Here is an 11,757-nt window from a genome sequence, read left to right as displayed (position 1 = left end):
TGTGTTTAAGTAACACAACTCGGTTTCGCAGCCACACCTGTAAGAGCTAAAGAACTCTAAGCATGGAGGTACATTTTTAAAATATCAAATTTATTTCCTTTTCGATACCAAAGAGCCGTTCTGCTCTGCAAAGCAGCTGACAAAATAAGCTTTAGTTTGGTTCAATTTTCACATAGTATCTGCTTAAAAGAGATGGATTTTCTGATGATAGGCCCTGCAAATAGAAATTCAAGTTTCTCTTCATCTATACCAGCATTTTATAATGAAATCTGCAAGTCTTGAGGCTTTGTTGCTTCTCCTGCTACTACTATGTCTTCCTGCTAAAATACAGAAATGATTTGGTGTGTGTACAGCTTAATTCTTTCTTACACTAAAAAAAAAATCTAGCAAGTTCACATTATTTCTCTTTCTTCCAAAGTTTTTTTTTTTCTTTTAAAAACCAGCACTTTCCTTTATCAGCTTAGCTTTAGTACAGATGGTCCTCCATAGTAGAGTATTTACAGACAAGTAATACTAGTTAAACATCAGGATATTTATTCTGCATACAAATATTTACAGAAAAATACTTAAAAAATTAAGCATTCAAATTTTAACTGACTTCCAAAAAGCTTCACGCTTTTATCTTATAAAAACATATTGCCTTTACTGTGCTCAAATTTACTATTCAGATCCCGGGATTTTCTTATGAGGGCCTTTTTTTGTGCTTCATCAAATCGATTGACTTTGAGATCCTGCTCTCGGTCAAACGGCCTTCTCTCCTGAGGTTTGGTCTTTTCTTCAGATGCTTTGTTCTTCATTTTTTTCTGATGCATGTCCAGGAGAGATTCTGATCTCTTGGACTCCTGTAAAAATGGAAAGAGGAGGGAATAACGTATTACAAAATGTTAACATTGCAACCTTTCCAAGTAGAAAGATTGACCAGGAATTATCAAGCCAAGGATTACCCAAAAAAGAAGAAAGCTTAGGAACAGGAAAACAGAATGGTCAATTTAGCATGCAGAGTGCAGAAAGCACGTGTCATCAGTCCTGGCTATGCCTAGTACAACACCCATAACTCACTGTGACTGATGTTCAGAATACCCACAGTGCGCTTCAATCTCCGCATCCAGTGAAGGTAAGTTACAAAATTAATGCAAAATGAGTAAGTAAGATGCTCTGTCAAGATTAGTAGAAACAGAAGCAATATTTCCCAAGATCTCAAAATCACAGAATGGTTTGGGTTGGAAGGGACCTCAAAGATCACCCAGTTCCAGTCCCCCTGCCATGGGCAGGGTCACCTCCCACCAGACCAGGTTGCCCAAAGCCCCATCCAGCCTGGCCTTGAACACCTCCAGGGATGGGGCATCCACAGCTTCTCTGGGCAGCCTGTGCCAGGGCCTCACCACCCTCACAGGGAAGAATTTCCTCCTAACATCTGATCTAGATCGCCCCTTATTTAGTTTAAAGCCATTCCCCCTCGTCCTATCCCTACACTCCCTGACCAAGAGTCCCTCCCCAGCTTTCCTGTAGGCCCCCTTTAGGTACTGGAAGGCTGCTGTAAGGTCTCCCTGGAGCCTTCCCTTCTCCAGGCTGACCATCTTCATGGCCCTCCTCTGAACTTGTTCTAATAGGTCCATGTCCTTCTTGTGCTGGTGGCCCCAATTCAGGTGAGGTCTCACAAGAGCAGAGCTGGCTCACGTTGAGTTTCTCATCAAGCAACACCCCCAGGTCCTTCTCCTCAGGGCCGCTCTCAATCCATTCTCTGCCCAACCCCTATTTATCCTTTGCATTGCTCCGGCTAAGATGCAGGACCTTGCACTTGGCCTTGTTGAACACACGAGGTACAAAGCTTCCTCTCAAGCCTGCCCAGCTCCCTCTGGATGGCATCCCTTCCCTCCGGTGTGTTGACTGTACCGCACAGCTTGGTGTCACTGGTAAGTGTGCTGAGGGTGCACTCGATCCCACTGTCTGTGTCACCAACAAATATGTTAAATGGCGCCTGTCCCAGTACTGACCCCCGAGGAACACCATTCGTCACTGATCTCCACCTGGACATTGAGCCATTGACTGCAACTCCTTGAGCGTGACCATCCAGCCGATTCCTTACCCACCGAGTGGTCCATCCGTCAAATCCACGTCTCTCCAATTTTTTGAGACATGAGTATTGTGAGGAATAGCGTCAAATCCTTTGCACAAGTCCAGGTAGACGCTGTCAGTTGCTCTTCCCCTATCCACCAATGCTGTAACCCCGTAGTAGAAGGCCACCAGATTTATCAGACACAATCTGCCCTTAGTGAAGCCATGTTGGCTGTCACCGATTATTTCATTATTTTCCATATGCCTTAGTAGAGTATCCAGGAGGATCTGCTCCATAATTTCGCCATGCACAGAGGTGAGACTGACTGGCCTGCAGTTCCCTGGGTCCCTCCTTGTTCGCCTTTTTAAAAATGGGTGTTATGTTTCCCCTCATCCAGTCAGTGGGAACTCTACTGGACTGCCATGGCTTCTGAAATATGATGGACGGTGGCTTAGCAACTACATCCGCCAGTTCTTTCAGGACACGTGGATATATCTTATAACATTCCATGGAGTTATGGAACGTGACCTAAGGACCTTCAGGTTCCTCAGATGGTCTCGAACCTGCTCTTCTCCTACAGTGGGCAATTTTCCCAGTCCCTGCCTTTGCCTTCTGGGGCATGGGCTATGTGGCTGGCATTTGTGTGTTTTATTCTGCGATGATATAGAACAAAACCCATAGCTTTATGTAAAAGTTATTCCCCTACCTTCATAATGATAGTAGAGACAGAAAATACAGAAGAAATTTAAACAGTATGCTAATAGCTCTGGATTTGTAAGCCCGTAAGTCATGTAACTTAATGGTAAACGTCCTAATGACTTAAACAGTAGGTTTGGGGCCAAAAAGGGAAGACCATAGTGGCATCACCATGGAAAGCAGCAGTGCTGGCAAGAACAAGAAGAGAGTGAAGACTGGAAGGAAATGCACTACGAGGAAGCATGCTGCTGTTACACTTACATTGTAGGAAGTCACCTGCTCAGCAAGTCTCTTGTCTCTTCCAGATAATACAACTTCGTTATCCTTACTGGACGACTTTTTTGTCTCTTCTCTTTCCTGATGAGTGCAAGTGAATGACTACAGTTATCACTACAGTTATCAGAACTTCCAAAGTAAAAAATAAAATAAATAAAATTTATATTTATTTTGTATTAAATCTGAAGGGCAGAAACCACCAGGTATTTTTTGCTGGATAACTGGAAATTTGATGACCTGATACAGAGTAATCGACTACTGCAGAAGGGAGAGGGAGCAAATGAATAACGATATTACTTCAATTGGTTATTTCCTATCCATCATTTTAAAGTCTCAATTAGGAGTTTTAGCAAGTCATTAGAGGAAAAGCAAGAAAATATTTTTTTCTTTGAACAGCTCAGCTTTGTTTTCACAGAGTGCCAACAACACATATAATAACTGTCTGCATATATACTTGATGGCAGTATATATGTGTATATATACAAAATGGTATATACAAAAATAAATTCATATATGTGAATATAAATACACACATCAAGATATTTATATATAAAGTGATCATATATTTTACATATATACAAATACATGTACAAATGAATAAATGTTCACCTTGGCTTTTCTCTCTCTGTCAGCTGGAGTATCAGTCCAAACAGATCTATCACCTGATTTGTCATCAGCTCTTCTCTTGAATGTTCTTGGGCCAAATCCAAAGTTTTTCAGTTCCGGTGGAAGTTCTGTCATCCATGATTCCCTGGTAAGCTGCTTGGGTTCATCCTTTACAAAAGAAAGTAAGGGGGGAAAAAAAGAGTGAAAAAAACCACAAGCAGATAAACAAAACCTACTGTCTGAATCTTTCAGCTTCCAGCAGAAATCAGGAACTTCTTTTTGCCTTAACACTTAGCGTCATGAGCACAACGGTGACAGGGCTCACGCAGACACAGGCAGGCAAAGAGAAACACAAAACACTATGGCAACAAAATATTACAAGCAATAAACCACAACTTACGCTGTCTGCTGAAGTAAGTTTTTCCTTCATTCTCTGAGCTCTGCGTTCAAATTCTTCAGTCACATCAGACTCCACTGGTCCTTTGGCAGGCATTGGGCCTATAATGTCGTCTTCTTCCTCGCTGCTACTTGTTACCTTCCAAAAACAAAACGTTTCCCTCAGTCACGCTGATAAGACCCTGACAAAACACCTGAGCCTCACAGGACTGGAATGATTTTGTCTAGAGGAGCAGATCAGCCTAACGCCCCTGCCTGTCAGATAACACAAGCCTCGATTACAGTTCCGTATCAGACCTGGTCTAGCACTTGAACATGGATACTCAGGCTCCAGGCTCCCAAAAGCATCTCTTATTTCTTATCGGAGGCAAAACCACCGGTAAACACAGTGGCAACACCGAGTATTGCTACTGCCCATTGCCCTGCACACAGCCATGGAGCCCCTGAGAGTGCAGACAGATCAGAAACACACAGACATACAGCTTTGGTGCTCCCAGCTTCATTATCACTAGCAACATTTGGATGCATCCCCACCATAAGGATCCCAATTTCACACTGCATGGAGAATTGTCCCCTGAGCTCATATTGTCCCCTGCCCCCATCAAGAAAAGAGTAAAGCCTTGAATTGTAGGTCAGTATTTTCATTCTAGCAGGTTGCGTTCCTTTTTAATGTTTTCAAAAATCTGAACCTTGCTAAGATGTTCACTTGTGAAAGACACGACACGACACACCAAAGTAAAGAAAGGAAAAGCATCTGAAAGAACCACTCTGACTACCATTTAGGATGCCTGCATCTCTTGCATTCCGTGCATCATCTGCCTAACAGCAAAATCACAACACACCAGACCAGCCTGCTTCTTTTTTAGGCTTACTTAAGCTGCTGCGTTCGATGCAGGCAAAAATAAGTCAGACACCTGCTGGTCTAAAATTAAACTGTCATGCAGAAAAGCATGCCTAGTAGACTTCTTCGGGCTCCTACCTGTTTAATCATCACTAATACCTTATACTAAAACAAAAGACTTCCGTCTTCACAAACCTCATTGCAGAATTTGGAGGAAGCTGATGGTCCAGGGGAACATCTGTTATTCCCGGTGTCCTCTGAAGACTTCCTAAAGCCAGGCGGTAATGCAGGACCTATAATGGGCCTGAAGTGGGAAGAAAAAAGATATATAAATATATTTCAATTTGGGAAAAAAAAAGCAAAGGAAGCAACATAGCCAACAGGGACGGTACATTAAATGACAACATTTTCCTGCAGGAAAAATTTAGAATAAGTAAATTTATAAATAAAAACCAAACTTTTAAGAGAAGCATAATTCTCCTTCCTTCCCAAGGCAAGTGTGCCTCCTGTGAGCACACCACAGAAGTAACTGAACTCGTAAGAACAGTCTCTCTCCATTTCCCGTGAGGACCTCTGCAGGTAGCCGGAATGCAAGAAAACTGGGAAAGTTGTGGCACATCGTCAAGGAAATGCCCTTCTTTTCTTCCCCAGCTTCCTTCACCAGATTCAACAGCAAGGAAAGGTGTGAGGCCAAACACACGCTGCTCTTTCTCCAGCACAAAAGCCGCGTTTGCTCATTCTTGTCTCGCACTACACTTTCACTGCCCTTTAAGGCACAGCATCAGCAAACTGCTCTCAAGTTTGTTTTCCATTGGAGGAGGGAAGAGAGAAGAAAGGTTTTGTGATGCCTTTTAACGTCACTGATTTGGTTTTGGACAGCAACTCGGCAAGCAGTGTGATAATTAAGCTATCTCCAGGAACACAGCAAGGTGAGAATTTATTTCCAATGGTGAGCAGAGCTCAAAGCAGACTACAAACTGTGCCTGCTGTACTGGAAAGAGCTCTTTTAATAATCTGCCATCATATTCCTCAAAGCTTATGAAAACCCAAACAATTATCACCTGCAGAAATATCCAGGTGACAGAATCCCCACAATACTTCAGGCAAAGACTTGATTTAGGATGATCTCCACTCTCTGAGCTTTTGGGCAGTCAAACGTAACATGACGTGAGCTGAATTACTGTCATCATGGTCTCTGAACTGAAGGATAACCTAACCAGTGCGGCCCCGCCGTAGCGATGTTATGACCAGGATCTGAGGGGGAGAAACCAAAAGCAGCAAGCCCTTCCAGTGAGCCAGCCACAAGCGCGAATGTGAGCTCGGGCCACGGCAAGGGCAGCGGTGAGGTTCCAAACCCAGGCGAGAGGGGGTTCAAGTTGAAGCGCCACTGCCCCCAGCCGCTGGGAAGAAGAAAGAGCTTCAATTTTCCTCTAATCCCTTCTCTTTCCTTGTTAAGACCACGTTTTAGGTTCCCAATATTAAGAGACTGAAGTTAACCCCATACAGGTACAGCCAGAATCATCCTTTAATTTTAGTCAGCAAGCACCTTTAACTTGCAGGCTAAGGGAGCTAAACCAGGCTATACCGAAAGATTTCTACCCAAACGTGTAAGAACACCAAAGTTGTGGGAAACTCTGCAACCTGTGAAAAAGAGGAGGTCTCAGGGACTCTGCCCTGCCTGTCACAGCGCAGGGGCTCTTCCCAGGAACAGCAAAATGGTTCCCATGCTCACCCCTCCCACGCTCGCCACTTCTGTGCTTCCTTCTCCACACGAGTAACCCTGCTGCTCAGGTCTTTGCTCAGCAGCACGCAGCTGGCACATCCCTGAGGGATCCCTGGGCATCCAGAGAGCCTCGGGACAGGTGAGGTGGCTCTTGTGCAACATCTGAGATCTGTTTTCCTGCTGTTGGTAACTTTGGTACTCATCTGTGTGCATTTGGAAGAAAAGCTCTAACTGACCATGAATTAAGCTTTCCTTTGATACATCTGGGATTTCACAGATGGCACAGAATAATTGCTTGGTGTTGGACACCGATTCCTTGCTAAGGCAAGCAAGAAGATGGGCATTTCTGCATTCTCCTGATGGCTCACTTCCACATTTTAAGATAACGTTTGCTCTTTACCTCGATGCACGAATACTTCTGGAAAATTTACAAGTACTAGACTTCCGCATACCATCGATAAACAACATTCTTTCTAAAGGGGAAGAAAACCAGTTCACAAATATATATTTTACACCTAGAATGATTCAAATAATTTTGAAAAGCCACAAATTGCCACTCGAGCTGCTCTTAATCGGGAACGTTTGCTTCAACACGTCTGGAAAGGATAGCACAGAACAACAGCTCTTCTACAAGGACGAGTATGTCACACCGAGCTAAGCAGCAGGACATCCACGTACTGCAACGCACAGCCTGGTGTTTGCCTCCCTCGCCCAGGCTCCAAGTTACAAGCATTTCTTTGTGGTGCCCTATTAGGGACCACGTTATTTTTTAGTGACTGCCTACATTTTATAACATTCAAAGAACACACTGTGCATATGAAATGTCAGGAAGAGAGCTGGTTCCTCCTGGAGCTGTGAAAGCACCAAATGAGCTCACTGAGCAGGACACCCCACAATTACAAGCAGTTTCCTCAGTTTCAGCGAGGCACAGTCAAAAAATGTATGGAAAGGATACTTCCAAATAACCTCAGCCAAACACATTCAGGTTTTCTGAACTGCTGCTGAGCTCGGCAGAAAGGTATCCAAAGTAACCCAAATCCCACCGTGAGAATTCCCCGCAGACAGCACACGCTGTACACAGCCTGACAGCACCCTGAGCCACCTCCCTGGAACTGAGCACTCGTACCCGACGGGCACGGATGGACTGATTTCATCTGGCAGCTCCCGAGGGACAGCTCTGAGGAAGGTTAACAGGGAGCGAGGGCCTCCGCTGTGCCTCCTGTCAGCGAGCGCCTCCTCGGCAGCGCTGCTGTCACATCGCTCATCACTTCAAGTTACAGAAGGAAGTGCAGTGAGCGATGTACAACCAGGGGGCTGTGAGAAGACACAGCGTGAGTAGAAAACCCATAAACAGGTGTCTTTCCTAAGTCTGTCCTAACTACCTGCCATTAATCAGGGAGCATTCCTGCAGCCCCGCACTGCTTTACCCCGCACAGAGGTGAACTTTGGGGGGTTGGACTCGGTGATCTCTTGAGGTCCCTTCCAACCCCTACAATTCTGTGATCCTGTGAACTGCTCTGCTCCCTCCCAGCCCAAGAGAGAAGTGCAGATGTAGGTGTCCTTGTACCAGCGATTTGTTTTCCCTGCACTGATCCAAGACCTATGACAGAAAACAGAAGAAATCTGACACTCAAAATACACATCTGACAGTTCACGTTTTCTTTTTCTCTCTGGCCTCCCAAACGGTACTGTCAGGGCCGCGCATTCTGTTTCAAGGGAATGCTGTTCTTGTTCTCACAATGTGGAGGAAGAAATTCTATCTAATCACCTGAATCTGCAGTGTACAATTGAAACGTTCTGTAGCAGTGCCACAAAATATTTTATCTAAAATAATCGTGTTCCTGAATATAATTCCATTTTAATTACCTCTCTGGAGAATCATCCTCTTTTTTAAATCCGGGAGGAAGAGCAGGCCCAAAAAAGCCATCATCATCATCGTTCTCCTCCATTCTTTTTGGCTTTCTGCAAACACAAAGATTTCACTTACTAATTACCTTGACACGCATAGCAATTATCTACACTTTAAGACGGGGAAAAAAAAGAAAACCAACAAAATGATTTCAGTCTTATGTACGAAATATCTCGCTGCTACCAAGGAAACAGTACAAAAGGATCCAAAATAATTTGAAGCAATTAAAAATTTGAGACCATAAGCTTCACTCCAAAAATGCTCTGACATTTAAGAAAAAAAAAAACAGCCAACATGAGGAGCGCTTTTGCAGTAGAAGGAAGTAAAGTATCATGGTAAAATACCATTTTCTAGTCACAAAGTAATTTTAAATTCAGCACACTTCTTTGTACATTTTTATACGCCGTCTGCATTTTGGCTGGTAGTTTTCCCAGTTCAGTTCTACTGAACTGAAAAGCTGCTGAGTAAGACAGCAAGAGGAAAGTGAGCAATATTTACTCTAACACTCTCAGATGGAATGATGTTCTTCAAGACCCTTACACAAGGTCTAAAACAAACACACAAGTTTTTAGCACAGCAATCATGAGTCATCGACCCCCCCGAAATGAGAGCATGTGCAGACTCTTGTTATTTACTGAACAATTTTGATTCAAGTTGGCTTAACTGAATGTGTAAATTCCTGCCTCTAAATAGTTCTTATGATTTTATGAGTAAGCGTGCTAGAAACAAGGCTAAGCTCAAGTACGACATACTTACATGCGTTGTAAGCAGAGCCTGTCCTCAGCACAATCAAAACATTAAGGAATTTATTACTTTAATTGCAGAACGAAATTCATACACGAAAATACACAGACCAGATTGCCCTAAATATCCTAATTCCACCCTACCAAGTCACAGAGGTCGGCTGAGCATTCTTGACCCCAAAGAACACGGAGAACATACCACCACGTTTTATGTAGGTACAGGGTTTACCTTTTTGTTTATGTAACACAGTTTCTCCCATTTTATACAGAGGCATTTCAGTCGCTATTTCTGCAACATTTTACAGTGTAATAACACAAATAACCTAAGAACTGACTCACTTGGGCATTGAAGCTCCTTCTGGCTCCTCTTCGGAGTCTCCATGTGCGTCTCTGGGTAGCGGAAGAGATTCTGAGTCGTCATCACTGCCAGGACTTTCTGAGCTACTGCTGCTTCTGTAGTCCGGAGGCAGTGCTGGTCCTGCAACTGAACACCCAGAGGTATGTACAACAGTTATTAAACATTTCACATGAGTATTATCTGTCTTGGTACTACCAAAACACACATCTACCCAGAATTAAGTTTATTCAGTCCTTGCTCTGTTTAGGATTTAGAGAAGATACCTAAACAAACGTATAAAAATTACTTCATTCTGCATCATGCAATGAACAACCCTCCCACGTCACGTCAGTATCTTGCTAAGGCACTGCTGTGAGGTGTCTTCTGTACGTTGGTTATCTTCTGCAACAGGAGCAGAAAGGCCTGTTGCACTTAATGGGATTTACAATACATATGGTATAAACTGGTGTATTTCAAAGAATTGATTATATTAATAAAGCATTTGAAGCCGACTAGTGAAGAGGCCCATAACTTTTATATACACAGCACGGGAGACCACACGTTACTGGAATTTAATTGCCCTCCTGCTCTAGGAATGCTCTAACAATTAGGGTTATTCTCACTCCAGCTTTAGTCATGCTAAGCCAAGGAGTGAGAAAACAGCAGGCACAGAGTTAAGGACTCTGCTGAACAAGGGCTGATTTAACATCGTGCAGCGCAGACACCATCCCTCCTTTTGATATTTCGAGCGTCAAGCCTGAGACTGACAGGACAAAAAGATGCCTGGTGGGGAAAAGGCGTTGTTAGCTTTATGAACAGGGTTAGATGAAAAGATGAGGTGCGATAAAACCACACAAATGAAGGGTAACAGGAAATTACCCCTTCAGCTGAGGGTTGTTTTTTTTTTGATGGCACAAAATGATACCTGATGCAGGCTGAGGTTCCGTTGTCAGCTGACGAAGGCTCGGCGAAAACCGAGACCTTCGAGCGAGCTTTACAAAGCTTTTATCTGTCTTTAGCAAGAGACACAGAACAAGGGCAGTTTACTAGTTTACGAAGCACCCAGACAGATCTGCCACTTACTTTCTTCTCTGATTTAATAGGATGGACCTTAACCAGGACATACGAACCTATTTCAGTACCAAGAAGGAAAAGAATATGCCAAATAATAAAACACCCCACCCTACAAAAGTAAAGCAAGTTCAAGATAAGCGGGAACAAACACGAATAATAAATAAACGGATATAAAGACTCAAAAAGTCCCTGATTATGGTCTGAGAACTTAAGGTGGAAGCTGGTCCCACTGATGTGCTGACCAGCATCAATGCTTCCTAGCTCGGTTCCTTCACGCTATTCTTCTCTCTGTTATGCCAAGGAGCACGCCTGTGTGGGCTGTGCAATAAACCCGAGCAGGGAATTTAACAGGCGTAACAGTAACGCTGCTGAAAGCAGCGCTCCCCTGGAAGAGCTGCTTGTCTGTGGAGTTACAGCCGAAGGGGTTCAACTATGAAGAAAGTAAGGACAGAGACGGCTTCTGGGAGGAAACTGGCATTTAAAGCCTGGGGAGCGGGGAAGGAAGAGTCAGCTGGATGCGGTGAAAGGAATAAAGGAGAAAGGCTTGGGAGAATGGAGAAATGCAACCACAGTGTGGGTCAGACCAAGCCGAGTGTCTCACAGCTGCCAGAAGCAGCCGTCCTCACATTGTCGGCCTCACCACAGACACGGCCAACCCCCTCCTCCTGCCTCCCTGCTCTCCTCCCATTACCCGCAGCCATCCCCCAGCACCTCCCTGCTGCCGGTGCCAGCAGTGCCAGGTTCAGGCCAGCTTCACAGAGCCGCCACGAGGCGGGGGGCTGGAAGGGGCCTCCGGAGCTCACTGGGTCCAACCACCCTGCCACAGCAGGTTCCCCAGAGCAGGCTGCCCAGGGAGGCGTCCAGACGGGCCTTGAATATCTCCAGAGAAGGAGACTCCACCCCCCCCCCCCCCCCGGCTCACCGCGGCCGCAGTCCTCCTCCGGGTCCGGCGCGGCGCCGCGCAGCTCGCGGGGCATGGCGGCCGCCGGGGGCGGGGCCGGCGCATGCGCGCCAAGCACGCCCCGCCCCCTCAGCGCGAGGCCACGCCCACTCAGGGCAGCGCGTGCCCTCTCGGACTGGCCACGCCCACTCCGGGTGTG

At 45.0% G+C, this 11,757-nt stretch overlaps 1 protein-coding gene across 1 annotated transcript; it reads right to left on the bottom strand.

The window, feature by feature from the left end:
* Nucleotides 1–69: 69 nt before the first annotated feature.
* GPALPP1 (GPALPP motifs containing 1) lies at nucleotides 70–11,723 on the bottom strand. Its single transcript, XM_080575660.1, has 8 exons — nucleotides 11,580–11,723; nucleotides 9,586–9,730; nucleotides 8,461–8,556; nucleotides 5,067–5,175; nucleotides 4,035–4,169; nucleotides 3,638–3,802; nucleotides 3,014–3,109; nucleotides 70–842 (listed from the first exon to the last, which is right to left on the bottom strand). The coding sequence occupies exons 1-8, from the start codon at nucleotides 11,632–11,634 to the stop codon at nucleotides 624–626; spliced, it is 1,020 nt and encodes a 339-aa protein (XP_080431786.1). The 5' UTR covers nucleotides 11,635–11,723; the 3' UTR covers nucleotides 70–623.
* Between the last annotated feature and the right edge of the window lie 34 nt (nucleotides 11,724–11,757).

The sequence above is a fragment of the Anser brachyrhynchus genome, assembly GCF_964034855.1.
Source record: "Anser brachyrhynchus genome assembly, chromosome: 1".
Taxonomy (NCBI): domain Eukaryota; kingdom Metazoa; phylum Chordata; class Aves; order Anseriformes; family Anatidae; genus Anser; species Anser brachyrhynchus.
Note: the sequence above shows the minus strand (reverse complement) of the source record. Positions and strands in the feature narration are given on the sequence as shown.

What these genes read in the sequence shown, in the direction of transcription:
- GPALPP1 (XM_080575660.1), bottom strand. Translation starts at nt 11,634, where the DNA reads ATGCCCCGCGAGCTGCGCGGCGCCGCGCCGGACCCGGAGGAGGACTGC. An exon ending in GAAGGAGCTTCAATGCCCAA is followed by an intron (nt 8,557 to 9,585) that starts GTGAGTCAGTTC and finishes TTGTGTTTGCAG; the next exon opens with AAAGCCAAAAAGAATGGAGG. An exon ending in ACAGAGAGAGAAAAGCCAAG is followed by an intron (nt 3,110 to 3,637) that starts GTGAACATTTAT and finishes TGCACTCATCAG; the next exon opens with GAAAGAGAAGAGACAAAAAA.